This window comes from Vigna unguiculata, chromosome 5 (assembly GCF_004118075.2).
Source record: "Vigna unguiculata cultivar IT97K-499-35 chromosome 5, ASM411807v1, whole genome shotgun sequence".
Taxonomy (NCBI): domain Eukaryota; kingdom Viridiplantae; phylum Streptophyta; class Magnoliopsida; order Fabales; family Fabaceae; genus Vigna; species Vigna unguiculata.
In genome coordinates, this window is record NC_040283.1 from 44,650,910 (window position 1) to 44,678,819 (window position 27,910).

General features: G+C 27.2%; 1 protein-coding gene across 2 annotated transcripts; it reads right to left on the reverse strand.

Annotated features, from left to right (window-relative positions):
- Positions 1-10,816: 10,816 nt before the first annotated feature.
- LOC114185375 (ethylene-responsive transcription factor RAP2-7-like) lies at positions 10,817-15,249 on the reverse strand. Of its 2 annotated transcripts, XM_028073066.1 has the most exons (11): positions 15,060-15,249; positions 14,170-14,935; positions 13,955-13,980; positions 13,750-13,780; positions 13,548-13,635; positions 13,318-13,463; positions 12,976-13,020; positions 12,760-12,863; positions 12,521-12,645; positions 12,091-12,204; positions 10,817-11,483 (listed from the first exon to the last, which is right to left on the reverse strand). In XM_028073066.1, exons 2-11 carry the CDS (start codon positions 14,631-14,633, stop codon positions 11,199-11,201), a joined length of 1,428 nt encoding a protein of 475 aa, XP_027928867.1. In that variant the 5' UTR covers positions 14,634-14,935; positions 15,060-15,249; the 3' UTR covers positions 10,817-11,198. The 2 variants fall into 2 exon arrangements, with proteins under 2 accessions (XP_027928867.1, XP_027928868.1); XM_028073067.1 differs by lacking the exon at positions 12,976-13,020 and having other exon boundaries at positions 15,060-15,248.
- Positions 15,250-27,910: the final 12,661 nt, after the last annotated feature.

The window sequence follows — 27,910 nt, forward strand, 5'->3', positions numbered from 1 at the left end:
CGTCAGTGCGAAGTGATGAATGGAAATTTGTAATATTTGCTTTTTGTGTAAAAATTTGCATGGAAGATTATGCATATTATAATATGGTTTTACCATTTTGATTGTAAAAAGTTATAGTGCAGAAAATTGTAATATTTGTTTAAGAGGAAAGCAAAGGAAATTTAAATTCACATTTCTTACTGAGTGATAAGTAGATATGAAAAGAAAACAAAAGAAAAAGGGCCGAGAGGAGAAATTTCTGGTTAAATATCATTGTGGTTGAAAACTTCACAACTATTTATTTTCATATAAGATTAGTAAGCGCAACATTAGAGAACCCAAAATATTGTCCGAGAAGAGCTAAAATTTTCAGTCTATCATCGGCTAAATACCCGGGTGGCAAAAAAGTTGAGTCTAATGAGTTAGTTCATAAGCTCGTTTGAAAAGAGTCGATTCCGATTGAAAATTTAAATCCTTCAGCTTATTTTGGTCCAGTTCGTTCAACCTGTTAAAATATGGTCTAATTCATCCTGACGTTGGTATTTTTTTTTTTACATTAAAAATTTAAATAAAAAATTATTAAAAAGATTAATTTTTTATATTACGTTTTAAAAAATTTGTAAATATATAATAATAATTTACATCATTAATATTTATAAATTAAGTTTAAATTATTAACTATAATAGGATAATATAACATGTACATGTAATAATTAATTTAATTAATTTAATTAAATATATTAACTATTCGATTAAAAGTTTAAAAAATAATTTATATGATTAAATATGTTTTTAATATTAATTTACATGTATATATAAACAAATTTTAAAGATCTGAAAAAATTTTAAAAATTAAAAATAAAAATGGGTTAATCTAGTTTGGGCTGTTAACCTATTTGTACGGGGCAGATTATCATTATTGGCATGTTTCGTTTGACAAGTTGTAGTGATCCAACTCATTTTTTACGAACCACAATTGAACTAGAAAAAAATGGATCGAGTTAATCTATTTTACCACCCCTGGCTAACTATTAGCTTGGTTATGTGTATTTCAATCAAAATGCTTACTTAAATTTTATATGCACCAAATTTTCTGTAGTCTAAAATCAAGAAAGTTGAATAATAAAGAACTTTGATTCTCAACAATAATAGGAACCACTTCTTTTAGCAAATTCGTTTATCTCTATTTAACTTGTCACTTTACATTTATCCAAATCTTTTCCATGAATTCACAAACAATTTGTTTTCTTAGATTTTAATTTTCTCGTTTAGATCAAGTGAAATGTTGCTTGCGGGTGTTGGTGAAATTTTATTGCAATTAATAGGAAATGTAAAAAAATTGGAAATAAAGAAGAATATAGTTTTTAATTTGAAAAATATATTATTACATACAAATTTACATATACAATAAACTATATGAATTTTATGCAATATTATTTACAGATTATTTTGTATGTATTTCATTCCACATTATATACGGATTTTTTTCATATGTAAATTACATACGAATTATTTCGTATGTGATATATAAATATATATTTTGGTCAATTCATGTGAATTTTGCCATATGTAAATTACATATGGAATATTTCGTATGTAAGTCATCGAGAATTATTTATGGAGTAATCCGTATGTAATTTACATACAGATTTTAATACTTATTCGTATGTAAAATTACATACTAAATTTTTTTGTATGTAAGTTTATCAACACTTAATTTATATACAGATTTATTTTCATATATAAACTATAGATAATATCTAATTACATACAGATTTTATACATTACATACTGATTTTGTTCATAAGAAAACTTTTTTTAGTGTAAATAGTTTCAAACGTAAATAAAAAGTAATTACGGAAGTAGTATTCTAAGCCTTAAAATCTTTCAAATTGATCTTGCTAAAATACCGTAAGTTAAAAATTCACTCTAATATAATTACTTATCTAATTTTATTCTTTTTCCACATAGTTTATTCGATTTTAAAACTTGGTTTATATGATATCACATTGTGGTTCCAATTCCTATCGTATTTGTGGTTGGATGATGATGAGCCACCTATTGTGTTAATGTATTTAGTCCATTTTAAATTGAGAATATTAAATAACAAAAAAGTAAAAGTATATGGATTACATGTTCATAATTTTGATGACAAGTTTGGATTCCCAACGTTGCATGATCTAAATAGTGTCGTACCCTTCCCTCTCTCTTAAACACACATTTTAGGGACCATTTCGTTGATAAGACATTGAAGGTTTGATTTAACATTGTCAATGTTTTCTTTTTCCTTTTTTGTTGATTTTTAGTAAGCGACACATTCTTCTTCGGCTGTCATAAAAACGTTGCGTAGTAGTGTTGGAAATGCTTTATTATTGATACGGCTGTAATTGTACGCACCGCAACATAGTGTGCCTCACTCTTGATTTTCCTGAATAATGATATTTTAATTATTTATTTATTTATTTTTTTAATTATTTTTAAATTATTTATTTTAATTATTTATAATGATATAATATAATGATCCAAAAATGATTAAAGTATTAAATTAAAATTGAGTAAAAAAGTTGAATCAAAATATTATTATTTTTCTGTAATATACTCTTATCTCCTTTTTAAATAATTTTTTATTTAGCTTCTATATTATTAAAAAGCTAACAACAATAATAATATTTTATGTGAAAAAAATTATTATAGTGTTTTATCACTCAAAAACTCATTGCTATATATATATATATATATATATATATATATATATATATATATATATATATATATATATATATATATATATATATATATATATATATATATTATTTCCCATTGGTTATCAAGTGGTGCCAGTTATAAAAATACAGTTTTCCTTCTTAATTTTTTTTGAAACAGATATATAACCCAATTATAAACTAATTAAGTTATTAAATGTTGCTGTAGCATGATTCTTACTTTGTTTCCCTCTTCAAAATGAAATGGGATAGAATACAATAAGTGTTCTTATCTTATTTTTATTAATGTAATTTAATTAACTTTGGTTCAATTTTCTAAAATTGACTCTTAAAATGAGAATTGTCTCACTATCTTCAAAAATATATTAAAATGTCAAAATTTAACCAATATAAAAGGTTTATTATTGGCACAATATAAAATTTCCAATATACTGAAATATATTAAATTTAATTTGATATGTCTTTCAATAAAATAATTATTAGGAAGATACAATAAAGAAGTCCAGTTTATATATAAGATTGATATCACATTTAATCAAAAATTTTAAGATAACACGTTAATAAATTTACGAATTTTCTTTTATATATATATATATATATATATATATATATATATATATATATATATATTACTTCAACTTTGTTATTTTTTTCATACAACTTAGACTCAAGAAGATTTCTAACTTTGTTATTCTCACAAAATATGTTTGTAAGGTAAGAATTTATTTCATTTATTATATATTGACCTCAGTGAAATAAATATCTTAAACCATTTTATTTAGGCATATTAAATTTAAAGTCATTTTAAAGATGTAATTCTTCTTTCAGAAGATTAATTCTAGTTTAAAGCGATCATATGGATAATGAAATATAAAAACAAGTTAATGACAAAGGTCGTTTGTATGAAAAAATGTTTTATATATATATTTTTTTTATAAATAAAATAAAATGAGAGACTATATGCGAAAAGTTTATGATTTTTTAAGAATTTAATTCGTAATTAATCTTTAAAATAAAATTATAGTTTATTCATTAATCAAATTTATTATTATTTTTTCATTTTATTTTATATGTATTTAATCATAATTCATATATACTTATTTCGATCTGAGAATGTTGTAAATGGTAGTTTTATATTAGAAAGAATTTGTATAGACTAAAAGAGAAGAGTAATAAAAAATAGTATTTATTTGGTTAAAATCCATAATTTATAAATTACAAAGTGAATATCCGAATCAATTATGAATTAGATTTAATAGTTTTGGTTGACAATAAGTTAAACAAAGGATTATAATCAACTTAATTGTTTCATGTGGTGAATCAATCCAATTAAATAAATAGTCCTCGATAAATAATATCATAATTTATTATTCCATCTCTTTCACTCTACATGATATGTGCATAGAGTACAAGACAAAGTTGGAAACGACCAAACAGAGAGCTACCATAGTTGAACAGTGACAACCACCCAAAGGAAAAGAAAGAAAGAAAGAATGTATGGAAATAAAATAATCACAAAACCCAACCTTTGCTTCTTCTATTCAACAATTCTGGTTGTACTCTTGGGAACCACTCATTTATAATGTTTATTTTAATGTTATGGTTGGAACAGAGGCATTGTCGCAGAAACCTTATCCAATTCATGTCAGTGCTCAAACCCAGATACCTTTTATATTCAGAGTGGCTAAATGTCAAAACAGAATCATTTTGCCTTTTATCTTCACTATTATTTGCTACATCACTCCTATTAATTCCACTCAAATTATTTTTCAATTTAGTTGTCACTTATCTTGGAGTGTTGTGTAAACATCGAGATATTTTTAAGAAAGTGAAATTGCAAATATCACGTTCAAGTACATTTCCATTGATGTGCTTGGAATAATTGAGGAAGATGGCATCTTTAGAGTAAAAAGTTTGTATAAAACAAAAAACACATAGGAAGAATGAGGTCGTATATTATTGAGTGTATATAAAATATTATTAAAGATGTGTTAAAATTAATCTTCCAAACAAAAAATAAATAAATTTAAAATATGAATTTATGTTAACATGATTTATCTCAGGTAGCCAAAATGTTATAAATGCTATTATATTTGTTCTTATGTCCAAGTATAAGTCATAAATTATCTTACATTATGATTCACAATTTTTGCCTTAATCATGTTTCATTATTTTGTTAAAACCATAATTTTTCATTCTAGGTATGAATGACACTTTCCAAGCACAAGGAAGGTCAATATTTTTAAGTTGAATTATAATATGAAGGGTTGATAATTTGTTTTAAGAGTTGGGAAATAAAATGTAATTCTCAATTTTACATGGAGTAAAAAATGAACAAGTTTAGTAAAAAAAAGAATTTTTATTAATTTATTATTTTTGGATTAAAAAAATTTACATTCTTTACATAGATTTGACTTATATTTTAGGCTTAAATACCTTTTTGGTCTCCATTTTCGTAGTATTTGTTGCGGATGGTCCTCATTTTGATAGAATGTTTAAAATGATCATTATTTTTACCGAATGTTTAAAATAGTCCTCATTTTCGCAATTCGTATTTTATTTGGTCATTTTCTGTAACGTCGTTTAAATCATTAACGGAGTGGCACAGTTTGTACTAGGGTGTGCTATGTGTACTGTATATATGGCTAATTAATGTTAATTTTTCAATTTAGGGGAAATTTTGAAATTATGGAAATTTCTTCGTCTTTCTTGAGCTCGGATTTGTAAAGGAAGCAACTAATACTTGTCATTTCATCATTGGATTGCAGTTGCAGCTTAGGATTTACAGATTAGGATGAAATTGTAGAGGAACCATCTCAGCAGTTTAGGATGAAATTACAGATTAGGAGGAGACCATGATAGCAGCTACAAACGTCTTAGTTTTTTTTTTTGAATTTCTGATGTATAATTCATTATTGATGTACTGCATTATGATTTTCCTTAAACTTCATTCAATTTCACTTTTGTCAAATATTGATGTAGTGCATTTTGATGAGGATGAATTAATTTTATGAATTTAATTTCTTCCAGACTTAGATCAATTTAATTTTTCCCAAGCTTAGATCAATATCACTTACTGCAATGCTCAGATTAAGATGTCATTTTGAACATGTTGGGACTAATATCAACATAATCAAACTAATTCATTTCTTCATTTCTTTATTTAACAATAGTACAAAACAGATTGGACTTTAAAAGATTACACACAATAATATTATGAATAATACAATAATACAATAACAAACAAGTGAACCCTATTACTAATTGTAGCCTCTTCTCATCAACCTTCACTGACTTCTTCAAATCATTAATCTGCCTTATTTGTGTCATGATGATGACATCCTTTTCATTAACACCACCATTTGAAAAAGTTGCAGCCCACATTATTGGAACCACCACTATGTAAATCAATAAATCAAAAATTAAAACCAATTTATTATTAATACAAAAAAAATAGTTTGTACCCAAAATTTTCTACCAATATTCTTTGGAGTTCTTGTCATCCTCAAAGCTGTCATCTCTCTGCAGCTACAAATCGGGGTTAATCCATTTCTCGTTGAACCACCAACAGTGCACGAAGTGATACAACACGGTTGCCTCCAACGATTACAACCAGAGGTAAACGAAGAAGATTTGGACCGTAACATACTTATATAATGGGATTGCAGGAAGAAGAAGATTGCAGCAACACAAATTGGGAATGGAGGAACAAGATTGTCAAAACTCACCAACTGCCCAAACATTCCTTACCAAAACCCTATCTCACTTATTTATCCCCAAATATCTAATTATCACACATATACAGTACACGTAACACACCCTAATACAAATCGTGTCACATGTACAATGCACGACGTTACAGAAAATGACCAAATAAAACATGAATTGCGACGAGAATGAGGATCATTTAAAACATTCGGTACAAATAATGACCATTTTAAACATTCTGTCAAATGAGGACCATCCGCAATAAACACTACGAAAATGATGACAAAAATGTATTTAAGCCTATATTTTATTATTGTTGAAATTAGCGGATAAATATCCTTTGAACGTGTATCAAAGAGTTCAATATTTTTTTCTTAAGGAAAATATATATATATATATATATATATATATATATATATATATATATATATATATATATATATATATATATATATATATATATATATATATATTCAATTCCAACAATTAATAAGTGATCTGAATTTGTTTTTGTAGTAGGATTAAATTTTTTTAGTATTAATAAAGAGATGAGAATTTGAAATGTTTTAGTATTAATATATTTGAAATGTTAATAAAATACAAAGAGACAAAATTGATTACATTCAACTTTAATATGTAGAATATTAGTTATAATCCAAATATTTACGACACAAAAAATTTATAAAATTTAAAGATAGAAGTCTCTTACAAATCTCCTTGTCCAAAAGATGCAATATTGCTTGTTGCTTTTGATGTCATTCTCTAAACAAATTTTTTAGTAATTTTTTATCGACAAAAAAAATAAAAATAAATAATGCAATACATTTAGGGCATAGTACACATCCTAACTTGAATTCTTTTTAGATTTGTCATTGATGTATAGGAATTTACTAACTTCATGTTTTAACTTAGTCACTCTGATTTTTTATATAATTTTTATTGCTGATAAAAAAAATGTTTTAACTTAGTACACAAGATTGGATCTTTTTTTGAAACACATGCACATAATTTTTTTCAACGTTGAGAGATGTTTTAAATAAACTAAAAAAAATGTGATAAATGTTATAATTACCAATATATTTTTAACTTTCAAACAAAGTCATAATCATTACATATGTTTTTGTATGTTATTTGAAACATATCTTAAGACTAAGTAAAGTTATGGGCATTCGCTTTATATTTTATTTTAGTATAGAAGATCGGATATTTTTTGAAACATGAACATAGATTTTTTTTACCTTACTTGTACACACTTATATACTGGTTTATTAAAGAAGTTTCAATTAGAAGAAAAAAAACGAAAATGAAAAGCTTAACTTTTATTGATAAATAAAAAAAGTCGAATCATGAAATATATATTGAGACAAAGAGTATGGAGTGATAAGGAGAATCACATTGCTACTCTCATTCTCTTTAAATTATACCAATAAAAGTGTTTAATGGGTTCTTTTGGTCCCGTTTCATATAACTTTTGTATAAGCGATGATATGTGTGATGATTTGGACTAAAATCAACCTAAAAAGACAAAAAATTTAATTAGGAATCAAGTTTGTCAGTTTTCATGTATATGTTTAAACGAAAATCAGATAAAGCTAACTAAACTTCTTTTTTATATATATAATGCCTAAATAATGACGTTTTAAATAATCTAATGGTACTATTATACTAAGTGAAGTGAAAGAATAGAATAATAAATCATGCATCTTTCATGCAATTACAATTATTATTATTATTTTAGTTTCTTTTATGAATATTAGTAGGATAACTCATCCCTTCGATATATTTCATATTATTGTTTGACAATAATATTTTGTTGTTAATTGGTTAAACCATATCACATATCTCATAACTAAAATCCGAAGGATTGTGATTGCTTAGAATATACATAATCTTCTTTGTTTAATATATAAATAGATTCTATTATATTTATTTTCCTTCATAGTGAATGTAATCAATACTTTGTTTACTCTTTTAAAAATGTTAAATCTACTAATTATTTATATAATATTTTTTACTGTGCCATTTAAATATCATCTTCAATTAATCATATTATTTGATATTAACTTACCCTAAAAATCAGTTATTTAACTATTTTTATTTTGTTTTCTTAGACATAAATTGTCTAGAAGGTGTGATTGTGAAAAGAGATAAAGATTGATGTTGGAAAAGGTTTGTCTGGTGGAATAAATGTTGGAAAAAGAGAAAAAGAATAAGTATTACTAATTATTGTGTAGGATATCAAAGGATCTTTTCACCCTTTCCTCATCTTGAAATACTTGCCAAATTTATTGACTACAGTAATCATCCAACATTTTTTTTTTGTCATGCACTCTTTATCTTAATAGTAATAATTATAAAAATTTATAAATGATTTGGGAGAACAGGGACAAGATTATAGTATTATTTACTTGAAGAGATGGATACGTAAAAGTGAAAATATATATATATATATATATATATATATATATATATAAATATGATAAATAATTTTTTTTAATATATTAAAATGTAGGATTATAATTTTATTTTTATTGTTAAAATTTATGTAAAATAAAACCTGCATAATTATTTGTTAAATTAATTAATTAATAATAATAATAATTATTATTATTATTATTATGACAAGAACAAATAAATAATGATTATTTTCATAAACACAGTCAAATCCATGTAAATATATTCATCTTAGAAAAATGTTATGAAGCCTCCTGCTTAAATTTTTTCCTACAAATCCACGTAAACTCTTCGAGGTAAACACACGCGTTATTTTTTGAATCCATCTCCCTAATGGTAATTCCCTGTAACCAAACAGACCTAAAAGAAAAACTAACAGAAATAAGATTTGATTTCAATCCGTTTCGGTTCTTTCATATATTATTTCAGTTATTTCATACATTAAAAGAAAGTGAATGAGAGATATTTTGGTTACATTAGACGTGGATGGTTGAAGATAATGATGATGGAGAGTACTATGAAAGAGAAATCTCATTGTAGTGTTAATGTGGTGACTCCCTAGAAAAGTTATCTAGAGTTGTAGCTATCATTATTGTAGTACTCGAAAATTGAAAAAACGTTAGCAGATATTTGATGTTGATTTTCTGAAATTACTAATACTAATAAGGAAGTTATGAGGAGGAAGAGGACAAAAATGGGTTGGTCCCCTATCTGTTTCACACAGAACACAATGATATAGGGTGTTCTTGTTCTGATTGATTCTCTGCTGGTTTGTACAATGAAACAGAGATAACACATGAACAGTAATTGGAAGGCATAGTTTCTGTTTCATCTACTTTTGTAGCTCTCATTACCGGAATGAATAATGTTGTACTGCTATGTCACCCATATTATTAAATACTACACTCCTACTAATGTGTAATCACTTGTGTCACCCACTGCTCCTTCTCACTCAACATACCCAATCCTCGTTCCTATAAATTGCAGGTTGACTCATCGTATCCCACTTTTCAATCTTTTTCTGTCTGTAAAAGCAAATATTAAATATTTTTTCTCTGTTTCAAACTTTCAAACGTATAATTTATTTTTAAGAATTTATTGTCATAATTATTTCTTCCAAATTTAATTTGTAAAAACGCTTGTTTTAGTGATGAGAATCACAAACACTGGTTAATTAGTTGTGGAAAAATATTTAGTTACAACTAGGTTATTGCTATAACAATTTAAACCACTGTGTCCGTTTACCACAGCTTACTTCATTTAAATTATTTTAAAATAATGATTTTATATTTGAATATAAAAAAAATATTTAAATTGCTTACTATTATTAGAATGAAATTAGTCGCACAAAGTTTAAAAAATTGGAAAATGCAAACGTGACTAAAATTAAAGGAACTTTAATTCGAATCCTCTTATTATTTTTAAAATTCTAATATATTTTTTTTAACTTTAGGGTTTAGGTATGTAATCATGAAAAAACAGTTAATTTTACAAAGATAATTTACTATTTTTTTTCTTAAAAAGAATTTACTAACCACGCCTGTTATCTCACGTTAAAATTTAGTATATAATAGTAGAAAAGAAACCAACAAATGAGCAAAACTAAATTAATATCCAAATAAATTATACAAGATATTGAAAGTTAAGTTATATAATAACTAGTTATTTATTTTAATATTTTAAAATTATTATTTATCTTTTTTCAAAATAAATATTTTAAGATAATTATCAATTACCCAAATAATGACAGAGTAGCGTATTTGGGAAAAAAATCCTTAAAAAATGAATGAGTATATAGATTGCGTTAGTGAATTACCAATTGGTGTTTATGATTGAAAAAAAAAATAGTTAAAAGACTAAAAAGGTGAATTTGGCAGGTAGAAAGAAATAAAGGAGATATTTATTTTTAGAAGAGAAATATGTAAGATAAGCAACAAGAGTGCACCCAATCCTAAACCATCGAAATGGAAAAGGTTTTAATTCCCAAAGAACAGAGTAAACATGTAAAGTTGTGAAATGTGCAATGAAAAATACAACACAGATCGGTTTCCTCCCAAAGTCAGGGTTGCATGCATACAAAGAGCCCACACTCACAAAATTGGCGGGCGAATACACGAGTTTTATAGCCTCTTACTAATGTTGAAGATAAGAGGATTCTAGTATAGAATTGAATTGGTGCTCTCGAAAATAGTTTTTTTTTTCTTCATACTGGGCATGATGGTTTCTAACCAAGAGGAGCAAACAGTATCTAAGTATTCATCAAGCAGTGACAGAATTATACAACGAGTTATAAGCGTAAAGGTCTGTTGCAATTTACCATTTTTACTTGCATTACTAGATAGGCTGGTATGGTGCTTGCGTGGACTTGACCTCGTAATAGAATTGAGGTGTATTGCTACCTGGTGCACTGGCTGAAGTGAAACAGAGGTTCTGCGGAATTGAGTTCACTGATTTCGTTGGAAAGATGGCATTCGGTGGAAAGGTAGCTGAAATTGAGAATCCTGATGATGCTGCAGTAGAGAACGGCGGTACTGGGGTGGCAGTAACCTGGCCATGTCTTTGCCACATCCAGTTAGGGACTCCTTTTGAAGGATCTATGCCGATTCTCTCTGCTCTTTCCTGTAAAATATTTCAACAATTTTTCAAATAAAAGCTTATAGTTAGTTATCTTCCTGTACAACAAACGACACGGTAATGCTGGTATCAAGTCGTATTAATGCACGAAGTTAAACTCTCAGTATCTCTTCATGTTGGATACAAATTTGAAAATGAACGCCAAAAGGAATGTTAATCAAAATATTGTCCCCATGCCGAGATCTTTGTCATTAAATTTTTAGCCGTTTCAAAATACAGCTCATTACCAAAAATATATTTGTGAATTACAATAATCAATTTATAGACTCACCATTTTTAAGTACTGTTTTGTCAACTTATTGGTAACAACTCGTTCTTGTAAAAAAGAATAAATAACAGAGAACTACGTAACAAATAGAGACAAATTTCTTGAAAAGTAAAATTGCACCAAAAGTTTATAAAGGTCGTATGTGAAAATGGTAAGGAGGATTCCACAAACATGAAATGCAACTTCAAATGTTATGTCAAAATGAAAAGTTAAATGTTTCTCTTTGACCTATGGTAAACACTAAGAAGGAAATTATCATAAATAGTTATATGAAAACATTTAGTAAACAAACAAGCAATCGATGTAACAAGAAATTGAACTCACCATATTGGGAAAGAAGGTGTAATGTGCGGGGTTCCATACAGAAGGACGTTCTTCAGTTACAACATGCCTTTTCAAAGAAGGATCACCAATAACTGAACTAAAATTAGTCTCCATCTGCAAATAAAGAGAATCACCTATCATGACCATTAGTTACTAACATAAATGTGAAGCAATTACAAAACTATTTCAGAAAAAAAAAAAAAAAACATGTTACATAAAGATAAACATTGTCAAAGGAAAAAATGGCCGTATTTAACTGCATGTGAACCCACAAAGGACAGAAAAGTTTTGTTTCTGTTAAAAAATCTTTCCACCATTCATGACCTATGAAGAGTGTTACTGAGCTAGCTAAAGCAAATGAAGGTTATAATGTGATATAGACCTTCGCCCTTGTGCTTAAAGTAAACCAAAATGTAAAATTCAATTATACCCTTGGAATTCTTCCGGGATGCGTGCTGAATGGGACTGGTTGGAATTGAAGATGGCCAATGTTTTCTTTGGGACCATGTCCTGGAGTTGCTATGCCCAAATTGAGATCAAGATCGTGATTGCCACCTGTGTTGTTGGTAACAAATACAAATACCATTTAACATTCACCAATTATTTTTAACTGAGACCATCAATTAGAAATAAAATAGAACAGAAGAGTATCATGCTATGAAGTACTACCTTCATTAATAGCTTCAGGTTTCATTTCGCTCTCATACGTACTTGGCTCAAAGTTAGTCACTGCCTCTCTTCCATTGCACTTGATTGCTGCCTTGTCATAAGCCCTGGTTTCCAGAAAATAAAAAGGGAGACATGTTGGTTGGAACCGTAATTAGCTTTGAAAATTCAGGAAAAAGGTTCAGTGCAGGTAAAATGTAATTCGTGCATCACTAGGACCTTGCAGCTTCTACTTCGCTGTCGAAAAGCCCAAGATATATATACCTGCACGAAAGCATTGCAATCTCTAAAACAACAAAAACACCTCTGCCAATCGTTTCTGTGAAACAGGCATCCTAGACAAGTTTCTCCAAACATGGAAAAAAGCCTATACAGTAAAGACCGATTGACTACCAAGCTGGAAACAATTCCCTTCGAATTCGTACTTCAGTTATACCAACAGGTACAACTGATTGCAATAGGAACCTGAAATCGTACTAATATCTTTTGCTCGTACATCGTATAAATTCCATAAACGTAGCACACTACTACATCAGTACAAAAAAAAAAATAGATACTCACTTTTTTCCAAGGAATTGTCCCATCCGAGCTTCCCACCGGCCACATTTGTGAAGTGTCACTCCCCGGTATTTTGAACTCCCCCTTGAGAAACCGGTACTGTGACGGCGGAGTATGTGCACGAACTCCTCCTTGGAAAGATTTTTCATCTGTTCATCAATAATAACCAGTTAAAAACCAATCGCAAACTCCATTTAGATTAAAATTCACAGAAAGCTTGTGCGTTTTCCAACCTGTTTTAAATCCTCCTCATAATCAACAAGATTAAAATTGATATCAGCATCAAGTCCCCTGAACTTAATTGCAGCTCGATCATATGCCCTAAATTTGAAAATTCCGAGTCAAGTGAGGGAGACACCAATCAAACGAAGGACAGGTTCCATTAACAAACAAAACTACGACAAAGGATATTAAAATATGAGCAAAAAGTTTTACCTAGCTGCGGCATGAGCGGTGTCAAATCCACCTGCAATGAAGAACAATCTAATCAAAAGACGCTAAAAATAGCAAAGAAGAATCGAATAATAAACTCAAATGTATATCTATACATACATTAATAAAAAATAATATATGAAAATGGAAAAAACTCAATTATATATACATAAATGGAAAAAAAAAATCAAAAATACAAAATCCATACCCAAATAGACTTGTTTCCCGCAATCCCTACAGCAAACAAGAAACTAATTAAGGTCAATTCTGTGGTACTTTCAAATTCCACCATGAATAACCAAATTAAATTTTCAAAGCAAATAATTACAGTTACTTCAAACCAAACCCTAATAAAAAGGGAATATAATATATAATAATCAATAATCAAGAGAAGCTAAAATAAACAATGAGAAGTGCTCGAACCAGATATGCGATTCCCATCTTCCGGTCCTTCTGTAGAAGGTGACTCCTCTGTACTGAGAGCTCCGTGACCGTGGACCTCTCCTACTCTTCTTCACCTGAGGTTGTTGCTGAACCTGAACAACCTTCACCTCGCCGTTTTGGCGATCCAGCGAGAGATCCACCAAACTCTTCCTAGCCTGAAACGACGACGTCGAACTCTGCCCTTGCCAATTCTCCGCGCTCACCGGAAACAGCTCCTTCGTCGCTGTGACAACGACGTCGTCCGCGCCTTCGACCTTAAGGATTCCGAAATTGAAGGTGAACAAGTCACCGGCGCGTGTCGAACACGAGTCCTCGTTGCTCGACCCTTCCGCATTCACCACGGAGGAATTCGAAGTTCCCGAAGAAGCTTCGGGAAACTTGTCCAACAGCATCACCGAGTCTTGACTCTGAGTCGAGTCGGCATTCAAATTAAGATCCAACATGACGCTAAATCTTCTTCTACTAGGTATTTTTCAACTCTGATTTTCTTTCTATTTTATTATTTGTATCACTTAGGCGCTTTATTATTATTAAATCGAACTACAACTTATCAAACTAATATTGCTTCAACGTCAGCCAGCGGAGAATCTCTTTTTCTCTTCAACCGATGGTCACAACAAGGAAAAATCGATCCAATAAAAAGAAACAACCGATTATTATACGTAAAATGTAACCTAAACGGTTGAAGACGCAATATCTGAGGGTGTATATAGGTGTATAAAGAGCTTCTTCGACGAACAAGAATCTGCAATGGAACATAAGCAAAGAGAGTAAAACAGAATTAGTAGGTTCTCCAGCCACTGCAAGTTCGACGGATAAATTATCCGGCGACCGGAAGAGTGAAGGAGGAGGAAGAGAGGAAAACTCACAGAAACCGTGAGAAGGAAGCACTGCAAGGTTTGGTAGTTGCATTTATAGTTCCCTTGCGATGATTTCAGAACGGGAGAGAATAAAAGTTTAGAGGCTACCGGATTCCATGGCACCGGAGAGAGAGTGAGAGAGGTAACAGGATCCAAACGGAACACTTGATATAAAGCTCTGACCCATTTTATGAGATGATGGAATATATAAACATTTTCTCTCTCATAGTTCCAACTTCAAACCGGTTGGTACGGTCACCCGTCAAGCCAAGGAGATTTATTATTTGTTTTTCTAATTTTTATTGCTCTATGACACAGTCCAGTCGTGGTCTCATCGACGGAAACAGCCATCCACCACTAACGGCTGAGTTTCGTGTCATACGTATCAGAAATAGAGGTAATAAAAGTGTTTTTGGTTTAAATTATCACACTACAACAAATTTTTCTCATCTCTCACACACAAACTAATAACTACGTATTGTCGTAAACAAATTCTCTTCATAATAGTAATAATTTCAGATTGTTATAAAATAAATTAAACCTTCACTACATGTTATTTATTCTTATTCTGAATTGTGCAATACTGTATTGTATATGATTATGTACGGTAGTATAGAAGATTTTTTTTATATAAAAGGTTCTGTATTATCTTGCTATTTTTTTAAGTGTGTGATAGAATTTTTTAACAAATGTAGTATATGTATAAGAAAATAATTTATGTTCGAGCACATAACATTTGTATATTATTACTTAATTATAGATTAATATGCGTGCTAAATTTATTAATTTAGTAACAATCTCAATACATGATTAGTTAATAGTATAAAAGTATTTATACTTAAAATGCATACAGATTAAATAATGTACAATTATTTTCTTATCAAAATATACTAAAGAATGTACCACATTACAGTTTTCTTTCTTATATTAACTATACAGATATTAATTAAAAAGGCATATCTTCGATTCATTTTGCGTTATTTGTAATTTTGAAATCTTGAAAATTAGAGAAGTTAATCCTCTTGGAGAGTTAATCCTACTATATTGGATGAATAAAATAATACCACCGGACATACATGCACACAAAATATATTACGATAATCAATCCTTGAAGAAGTAAAAGGAAAACATGATAGAAAAGTCAAAATGGATGTGTGTACTAAATAAAAGTAAACGTTTACATATGAATATTGAAAAAATACGAATAAAATGGCTTTATTTTATAGTTGTAAAAATATGTAAATATTTTAAAAACAGATTTTAACTGAATTGGAAAATAAAGCGAACAAATAAAATTTAGATTCTTGTTTTTATTTTATTTTAGGTTTTTAAAAACTTTCTTTGTATTCTCTCCGTAACAAAATGAGTTTTTAATTGTAGATTTTTTTGTTGGAATTGAAATTCCAAAAGAGAGATGATTATACATTATTTGGATCAAGTTTGGATTTAGGTAAATATGACCATTTACTTAAGAGTTTCATTTCTTTTATTTTACTCTTGAATAAAGGATGTTTTAAGTGGGATCCATGATGAGTTTATCTTCTAAAAGTTTACATGAAATATTTGGAATGTGAAAAAAATTAAAAATGAATAATTCTTTAAAACACACTTCAATTCCTAAATTCTTGTAAGCGGAGTTAACATTACATCTTTATAGTGATGATTTTGTATACTTAAAATATGTTGAAGAGATAGAATGAGTGAAAGTTTTAGAACTTTATATTTTGATATCATCATGGTTATGTGAAATTTGGATTATGTATATATGAAATTAGTACTTCTACTTAAATGTAAGTATAAATGATATTTTGTGTACCTAGAAATAATGATATTTTCAAGTAAAGTTGTAAGTAAATATGCAATTTTGTAAATGGGTATGGAAGAACTTCTTTATAGAGGTTTGTCCGTAAACTTTAACACATGAAAAATTGGATTAATTCAATTTAATTTTCTTCTTTACTTTGAGGAGACTTAAATGCACACCAAGTCACTTTTATTTAATATATACGTATAAAGATTTACACATTTTTGTCGAATTAATTGAACTACACTTCCTTAACATAACATAGTTATATTTATCTAATTAATCTGTTATTTCTATAACTGGATAATTAAAAATAGTTGTCGTCCATAGTAGAAGCTTTTAAGAATTCTTAATCTATTTTATGAATTTCAAGCCGCTATGTTGCACTTTCTCGCCTTGTTTCTACGATAAATTCTAACCTAAAAAAAATCTGCGTATTGCGAGTAAGGGAAAGTTGACCCTAAACCATAATATGTGAAAAAAATTGAGCCTAAAACACATCAAATCAATATTTTCTATCAAAATAAGTTTAGTCAAATAGATATTTGCCTTTTTCTTTCTCTTTTCATTTCTGTTGTTTTTTCTTTAACTTAAACAAAATTTTCAATTATTTTATTTATTCCTTCACTTACTACATATAGTATTCATTATCGTACTTGATCTATATTGTTACATGGTCGTTTTTCTACAAATTCGCGTAGTTCTTCATGTGTTCTATGTCGGATAAGCAAAATCTAAGTCAAACCACTTAAAAAAACTAGTCCAATTTTCAAAATAAAATTACTTTAAAAATAATGGTTAGACACCGACTAAAGAATTTAAAAACAATTTCAAAATAGTACAAACAAACGTTTATTTGTTTTTCATCACAAAAGATATTTATTTATTTATTTTATTCTTTGGCGGTTGTTCAAACCTTCGTTTATTTTTCTCTATCACTCTGTGCTGGTTGGTAAGCAAAGAAGAAAAAACTACATAAAAACTCATGTTCTATTATAAAGCAACATAATTTATTATGAAATTTTTATTATAAATATTGATAACTAATATAAAAATAAAAAATAAAATTATTATTAAAAATTTAAAATAAGTTTGAAGTTCTACATTAAATATAAATAAAATGATTTATAAATTTATTCTCTTAAAACTTTTAGTTAAAAATGATGATTTGATGTTTTAAAAATGATGATTCTCTTAAAATAAGTTTGATGTTTTAAAATTGGATTTTAAGTATAATTTAACCCCACAACACTGGCTTGTAAGATGAGGATCGCATTCACTTATATATTGTGAATTGACCTTATCTCTAGTCGATGTAGAACTTTTAATACACTCCATCACGCGCCGAGGTATATTTATCTTGTGCGTAAAATTAAAAATTAATTGGTGGTCCGTCCATTAACGGTCTGATATCAAATGAAACAAAATGTCTAAAAAAATTCGTTAAGATAGACTCTAACTTGACTCAGATACCACGTTAAAAGTCGATTTTGTAAAATTGAATTAGGATTAAAATCTAGTTATAACATTCAGAACTTGTTAATACCGAATCATTCAATATTTCCCTTATGAAAAATCATTCTTAATGAAATAAAGCAATTTTACTATTCATTCAATTTATATTAACAATTTCGTTTTTTGTTATAATTTTGTTTCAACCTCTCATTTCTCTTTTCCATGATCGAAAATAAGAAACAACAGTATGAATTGGATTTACCTGGTTGTCGACCAAAAATTAATGGCCAACAGCTTGTCACTTCATTTCTTGTCATTGAAGGCATTTGCTATTAAAAAAATAGGGACTTTAAAACTTACAAAGGAGACTTGACAAAGAAGCTGATGAAGAATTGTACCCACTCTTAGCGGGATGCAAATAATAACTCTTTCTTGTAAATATATTCAAACAAGATAATCCATTTTAATAAACTAACAGAGTTAAATTTAGCTGGATAATCCGAATATGTGAATTATGGTAATAAATTATGCTAGTTGTATTGTAATAGATCTATAAAAAAAAAAAAGATAAAGTATTTTTAAATGAGTCAGTCCTTTTAATTTATCTATTTGTAATACGTAGAACAGATTATAAAACTTATAATTTACCAAAAAGAGGAACTGAATTAATCTAAATCATTTTTAACTAACTCGTACAAACTAAATTAGTCTAGTTTAACACTACTAAGTAAACATTAAATATTTCTGAAGCCCAAATTTTAATAAGAAAAAATCTGCTAAGATGCTGCTGCTAGTTGCTTATTTATAGAATGGTGATTCATTGACATCATTATTTATTTCCTAATTTCATTTCTATAACCATATAAATTAATAATTTACTAAAATATAATATTACATTCAAGAAGGAATTAGTATATATATTTAATGAATAGTGGTGTCAATATATTATTTTCTTATTTATAAGAAAAATAAGAAGCCAATAATATTCCAAACGAATCACAAACCGTTTACAAATATCATTGGACAATAAACCATGAACATATATATGTTTGGAGTAATTAATTAAGTTCTTATATCGAACAAGTGATTAAATCTTACAAACTGTGACATTTTGTAGTAAACCCAGTTATTTCTTTTTAACTAAATTATGAAATATGATATTATTCAACAAATATTTTAAGGATATAAAAAAATTTATATAAATAAATAAATAAAATTATAACACCAAATATATTAAATATATTAAATTTTAAAAAATAATAATTTCAATTATATATTAACTTATATAAAGATAAAAAAATTGGGATCTATCTCACAATAAAGGACCGCCCCACATGATAGAACATTTGATATTTTAAATCCAGAATATAAATTTTCACATTTGTAACTTTTAGACAATGTTACATAAATTTAACATAAATAATATATATTAATTATTAATTTAACAAATATGGATTAATTCGCTAAAAGAAATGTGAGAATAAAAAAGTGAATCACGGATTTAAATATAATAGTTAAATTTTTAATTAAACTTAAAATATCTTAATGAAATTAAAAAAAATCTTGTCGAGAATTGGAAGAAATAAAAAATAATTAAGAAAATACATATTAATTTATATTAAAGAAATCATAAGAAGGATGAGACTTTTTTTTTCAAATATTGGAAAAGTTGTGACATATTTTAAGATGAAATTATAACTTTAAAAATCATACATTCAACTCCAAATAGTGAGATATCATAGTAATTCTTGAAATTAAAAAATGACAAACAAATTTGTATACATCATGTGATAAACATGTAAAATGTTATTATGTTTTTATTATATATTATTATGATAGTTATATAACTGTGTAGTTGACTATAAAAACTAAAGTGATGCTAAATTGACAATTCAACTTACACTAAATTGATTAGCTAGCACATCAACTTTCAATGTATATCAGCACAATATTAAAAATTCTATCGAATTCATAATAACTTGTCTTTGCTTTTATAGTTACTAGGTTAAGTATTTAAATCACAAACTCTATAACAATGTTATATATTCTCAATTTACTGTTCTGTGTCCTTCATTTCCTAATTAAAATTTTAATTACAAACTTTGGTTTTTAATTATATCATCCTTTATATAAAAAAAAAACCACGTCTAATTTTGCTTGAACAATTAAAATATTAATTTATTAACTAAAAAAATAAAAGAGCATTTATACAGCCAATAAATGATGCTAAAATATTAAAATTCACTTATTGCTGAAAAGCTATACCTTTCTTTCTTTCTTTCTTTCTCTCTCTCTCTCTCTCTCTCTATATATATATATATATATATATATATATATATATATATATATATTACATTGTTATACAACTTTAAATCGTATTGAAAATAATACAAAGTTGTCTTATTCATCTTAGACTATTTTCAATTATATTAAATTAATCAATATTAAGTTTATATTTAACATATATAAAGTTAATCGTAAATTTGAAATTCAACAATAAAATTTTAAAGTGAAATTTTTTATTACAATGAGAGCAGACGCCCTTTATGCAATAAAAATAATAGTATTAAATAATTATCGAATATTGTCTTGGAAACAAATAATACTATATTTGATGATGCATAGTTCCCGAGTTAAGCTCTAGCAACATTGAGGCATCAAATCACATCAAACATTATCAATAAAGGGTTATTCGGGAGAAAGCCCCACTTAATTAATATTAAAGTAATTGTTGTATTTTTTTATCACTCAACCTAATTATTTATATTATAAAAATAACTTTATCATACTTTTACAGCAAAATGTGTAAGAATCAAATCCTGAAACAAAAATAAACAATGTTTTCAAAACATTTATATAAATACGTAGTCAAAATTGATGAGAAATGTTCATTTTTTAATTGAATTTTAGTAACTTGAGACATTATAAACTAAATAAATTATAGAATAAATTTCATTTATTTATTTTGATTAATTTTGTATTGTATGGATCGATGGATCGACTATGGGCCAATTGAGATCACTTCAATAAAGATTTTTTTAAAGAAGTATGACACGACTCTTTCTTTTTATCGTTCGTTGGTTATTATCGTTATTGCATCGATCGGTTAAGACTACGTCAAAGATTTACATGGATGCAGTAAGGAAAATCTAAGTGCGAGTGAACCATTTACAAGCTCAAGATACGATGTTCGACATATATCACTATGATGTGACAATCACTCCAGAGATTATGAAGATATGTGCGACATTAATCAGTTACTGATCGATTTTTCCTCACATTACCAGCAATCAGATTCTCCTCAGAATTTCACCTAAGTATCATCTAATGTGATTAAGGTGCAATGTTGTCTGACAAGTTTAACCAAATAGTGTTATAATAAATTAAGCAGCTTCGTAATTAAATAGGTTAATAATAAAATATGTAAACTGTTAGACTGTGATAAAACCAACCATAATCACAAACCCACGTAAAAAATTATAAATATAGATCAAATGTTGAAATTTGTTCTCATATTTATTATAACATCCATTCCTATTATCATTTGAACCATGACTTAAGTTTTTAAACCTCTTTAACATGTAAACTGATCCATAAAATAACCGAATAAACAATAAAAAAACTCAGAATAAATATATAAAGAGTCAAAAATAGTTCACAGTTTTTAATAGATTTTCACCCCTAGATCCGAAACAATCATCTTCTTATACCTATTTCCAATGTTTATTAATGGTTTAAGTAAAATACTATATAAAAGATATGTTAATTTTTTAAATTTAAAATGTAAAATAACACATTCTTCTCAAATGCTTTGAATAAAAAAGTAAAAAACAATAATTATTATTATAATTAATAAAATAAAAAATATTTAGAAATCTATACTCATTTAAAGTTTTTTTTTTAAGTGTTTGTGTACCGACTTGAACATGAAAAGATTGGACATCTAAATTAAATTGGCATATATTTAAAAAAAAAAAAAAAGATAAGGCTTCTCTGTCATAGGAAACATCAAAAGTAGAAAACTGCAAGATTTTTGTCCAGAAGGGTTGCTTTCTATTGTGTTATCCGATTAGTTGACCCATATTCCAATAAATTAATTCTCAGTATTTCACTACATTTCCTCTGATTCCAGCAACAGATTTTAGTAATCCAGTATCACGGGTGGCATTTACATGACTTAAAAATTTGGGTGAGTTTCACCGAATTCATACTTTAAAAATTAATATATAAAAAGTACACATAAAAAAATATATAATAACGTATTTATTTAAGTTGAATAAAAATAAAGAAACATGTTTGACAAATACTAGATCCATTAAATAATAGTAATGAGATTTTTTTAATTGTTGGGTAAGAGGAAGGGTGAAGTATCTAACTATGTATGACTTACCAATATTTGTTGATATGATAGAATAAAGTACTGTAAGGTGTCTTGTCTAATCGTGGAAGAAAATAATGGTTGAAAGGTGCGTTTGGCCCCACTTTTGTTTCATGAACTTTCCATGGGACTGAGACGCAATATGGCCAAACAAAGGAGCACCAAACAACACCTACTTGGCAATTACCCTTTGGCAGGGACAATGAATAAAAGAAACGAAAAGGAGGAGTAAGACAAGGTCACATAATAAACAGAATAATATAAATGAGTCACATAAATAACAATCTTTCGTTAGTCACACAATTAGTACTTCTTCTTAGGGTAATCCTCCAACCTTAGAATAACCTTTTCAAAAACCTTGTTTTCCAATTTGGGTAACTTTACTATTATAGTATTATCACGCAACCCCACCAAACTCATTTCACGTTGTTGTGTAACCGGTTATATCCGGTTTGGGGAAACCAAAAGAAAAGCTACTTTTTAGGTTGTCTCTAACCAATTATCAGACTACACGTGTCCTTCTTTCATACATACGTTCCTCATCACGGATGGCACCTATCCCCTCATTGGTATCGGTATAGGCATAAATTGTGTTTTTCCACGCAGTTGAGTTATTAAGGTGTGAAATATTGTTGATTTTTTCTATATGCAAATGAGAAGAAAGTACAGAGTTGAATTGGACGTGAATTGTAAAGTGCAGAAGGTCAGAACCTAATTAAATACAGCAGCTTTTTTAAAATTAGTTTAATATATTTTAAGATGCGGTTAGATTGTGCCCATTTAATGTAATAGCTCTTTTAATGAAAAATATTTTGTATGTATAATAATATGTCTGTTATGTCAAATATAAGTTAACTGTCTGTTATAGTATTTTATTTTTTAATTTAAATTTAATATATTGAAATTTTTATTTGACAAGTTAGTTTAATGTCAACTCATGGAGTGTTCAAATTTTAAGTTTGAATAAATATCAAGAAAGAAAATAAAATTGAAACAATAATAGACCTTAATATGATGTTAATGTGGAGTTCAGATTGAAAGAAGAGTGTGTGGTCAATTAGTAAATTATTGACTGATCTGGTGCAAAAGTGGACATATTTGAAATAAATATCCTTTGTTTATAAAATGAAATAATGAGGACAAATGAATAACATTAAAAAAATAGCACTTGTCAAATTGCTCCAAGTTGCGTCTTGAAATTACAAACACTGGTATAATAATGCAACCGTTTTTATTTATTTTAATATATCTAGAATAAAATAAAATTAACATACCAACAAATTTTCAATTTTAATAAAATTTAGTATTATTGTTATTTAACATAAACTCTCACTTAAATATCAACCCTATTTTAATAATTTCTTTTTGTAAAATTATGTATTTTTTTATTATCAAAAAGTATATAAAAAAATATATATTTAAATCTTAATATTTGATTGGTTCTGAAACGGTGGACCCTCTTTTTAGACGAGAAACCTCGGTTTCCGACCTCTTCGTCTGCGTGAGTCTGACTGAGAGGCTGCACCAGTAAAAGATGCCTCACGCGGTATTGTTGGTCTTCGCTACAATACAAAGTATAAAACATTTCTTTCCCCGGTTTTTTCTGTTTTTCATTAATACTTGTTTTCAATGTTTTGCTTTACAAAAATGTTGTTCATTTCTACTCCTTATCACGACAAATTAGTACAGATATGAAAATAGTGACAGAACATCAAAATTGAACTGTAATAAGCATAAATTATTTGCATTAATAATTATACATAAAGTGTATTTGAATGAATTAAATTCTGGATGACGTTATATGTTATATATTATATTGATTTTTTTTATCAATTTTCTTAAAATTAGTTAACTAATTAGAAAATAGCACAGTAATTTTTATTTTTATATAAAAGACTAACTCTTAGGAAAAGGGAAAAAGAGATAAAGTTGTGTATAATATATAATGGAAACAAATATTGTAAGTACTCGGTGGTCAAGTTTGTTTGTACATATGGGAGTTATAAAGAGATAAATCTACAAAAACTATGGAATTGAAGAAGTTATTGATCATACTGATTTAATTGTATGAAGCTATTGTAAACTAGAGCAAGACTTCTATTACTTGTGACTTTATCATTCTTTAAATTTTGTTTATTTTTTCTCTTTAGTAATTTAATTTATATGACTTAATTGTATTGGCATGGTATATTATTCTACAAATCCAAAATGTTTAAATAACACATTTTAAAATAAATATAAAATAAAAATTAGTCATTTTTCTCCCTTGAATTCTAAACTTTTTTTTTCAAAAACCTATCTTTATCTACAATCTTTTAGACAAAACATAGTCATAACCATAGAAATTTTATTAGATTAAAGTTATGAAATGTGGATGGGGTGAAGATTAATTTATACCAAGGTGAGTAGAATCAATTTTAATTGAATTTTAGTTATGTGTCTAGTTGTATAATCTATACCTATATATATATATATATATATATATATATATATATATATATATATATGATTTGGGAGAAGGTCGAAGATGATGATGTGACACACTATGGTTGGTGCAGGTGTGTGTACAAGGATCATGGCTACGTTGTCATGTTTTTATTGGGTTATAAAGTACCTTTTTTTTAAATTTACAATGCACATTGGGCCTCAGTTCCCTCTAGAACGAGATATAAACATATATATCCTTTTTTACCTGTAACCATATGCCTCGGGGTGAAACCGAAGCCAAAAGGCCAAAATAACCGCGACATAATCTCTTTCCTGCACTAATGTCTTTTAAAATTTCTCAATCTCTTCTTGAAGTCGGTTTGCACTATTTTCACCTTCTCTTAGTTTGTTCTTGACTTCATCAACAACCTCTAAGCTTTTCTTTAGCAAACCTATATCGGTCTCAATATTTTTTATCTTTTCTTAGCCTTAAGTGATCTCTAAAGTCTTGACCAAATCACACTTAACATTTTTCTCTAATGGTTTGTACACTTCAACTCTTAAATATTATGTTAATTATTTGAGTGTTGTCGATAACAACTCCCTTCCAATAATGAATAATCGTCATATACCACGTCAATGTTATCCTATAGAGTTTAAACAATAGGAATCATCTTAAAAAACTTGACATGGTAGGAAACAATTACCACCATTAATTACTCTCACCTAGTTGACCTTCACATTAGTATGTCATAATAAATTGAAATTGGATGCCAAACATGATCATATACAAGGGACTCCTCTGTAAACAAACCATATAAAAATTATTTATTCTTTCTAGATATAATAACAACTAAAAAGTAATCACTATAAAGTGGTAGACATATATATATATATATATATATATATATATATATATATATATATATATATATATATATATTGGCGGAGCATTAGTGTAGCTGGGAGGGGCCATGGCCCCCCAATGTTTTTTATTTTTTTAAAATTATATATATTATTTTGAAATTTTAAAAAATTTTGAAATTAAAATTATAGATAGTATATTCTAAAAATTAATCGAAATTAAATTGTCTCTTTTTATTTTTTTTTATAAAATACAAAATTTAATATTAATAAATAATAAAACATCAAATCAAATTTAATAAAAAAAATAAAAATATTTAGGTTTAATTACTCATTTGGTCTCTGTTTCTATCTAAAAATATCAAATTTCAACTAAAAAATTGGAACTAAATTGAAACTAACAAAACTGGGGGCCAACTTGACATTTTTAGAAATACTAACCAAAAGAGTAATTAAATCAAATATTTATTAAGATATTTTTTATTTTCTTCTGCCATTGCCTTCTTATTTTTTACAAAACTGTACTCATCTCTTACTCTCGTTTTTTTTAAGAAGAAATAAAGTCATACAAATAGTCATTATTTTTGCTCTCATTTCTCATTTGTTTCCTTCATTTCTCAAAGAAAAAAAATGTAAGTCTTTCTTGTTTGACTTGATGATGAAATATTAGTTTAATAATTATTAAAATTATTTTTTATCTCATGAACCTTTTGTATACTCATTTTTTATGATTATAAAAGCAGAAAACAATGTATTATGTGTTTTTTTATAATCGATTTTTAATTGTGACTTGATTATAATATATTTTTTTTCTAATAATTATGTCTCCCAATCTTTTATTAGATTATGGTAAATTATTTTTAATATATTAAAAAGAAAGTATATCGATGAACAATAAGATAATAGATTCATTTTGTAAAAGTTATAAAAGACTCACGAGATAAAAAAACTATATGTGAAAAATGAAAACAAGATAAATTATACTTCTTCATTATTTTATAGAAGCATCATTCTTTAAAGCATTATACTAATGATCCAATTAAATGATCAAATCATTATATTACTTTGGTCCCTCCAAAGCTTTTGATCAAGATCTGCCACTATATATATATATATATATATATATATATATATATATATATATATATATATGCACTTTTTTGTTAAAATTATTATTAAGTATCTATTTTTTTTTTTATTTTGTCTCCTAATTTTATGTATCTGAATTTGTTGACTATTTTTTTATGATAAATTTGTGTGTAGTTAAATATATATAAATTTATTTTTTATAGTTGCTTTACTGACTTAAGGTCTTAGATATACCGAGTATAAATATATTTTATGAAGAACTTGATATCTTGATATCTTGAAGTATAAACATATTTTGTAAAGAACTTGATATCTTGAACCAAATTCTTAATATAAATTATTATATTAAAACAAATGTTATACTATATAATAAATCACAACAAGACTCACCTTCAATAAAATAAAATCCTATAATATAACATTTGCAATATAGATATCGCTATAATTCCAAACTAAAACTAATCTAACCAACTATAATTGGTATCGTAAATGGCAAGGGTTTACCATGCATAAATACTACCACGATGTTTTCGCTGTAGAAAGTGGAATATTAATACTTTTATAATGCACAATAACAAAACAAAACAACCATTTGTAAATCATTATGCTAACAATTTAATAATATCTTTCACTTTCAAAAAAAATTTTATTTAACAAATGACGTGAAAACATAATGATGTGTGGATTAAACAAATAAAGAAATAAATAAATAAAAAGTGAGAGAATTGAGTAATAATAAAAAGAGAATTAGGTTTTGGATGGGTACGTTGTCGGTAAGATGTACGAGGTTTAAACATAGGGAGACGTGGAGGCTTCTTCTCCATTCATGGAAAGCCATTTCTC

What these genes read in the sequence shown, in the direction of transcription:
- LOC114185375 (XM_028073066.1), bottom strand. Translation starts at nt 14,633, where the DNA reads ATGTTGGATCTTAATTTGAATGCCGACTCGACTCAGAGTCAAGACTCG. An exon ending in CGGGAAACAAGTCTATTTGG is followed by an intron (nt 13,781 to 13,954) that starts GTATGGATTTTG and finishes TCTTCATTGCAG; the next exon opens with GTGGATTTGACACCGCTCAT. An exon ending in ACCTGAAGCTATTAATGAAG is followed by an intron (nt 12,646 to 12,759) that starts GTAGTACTTCAT and finishes CCAACAACACAG; the next exon opens with GTGGCAATCACGATCTTGAT.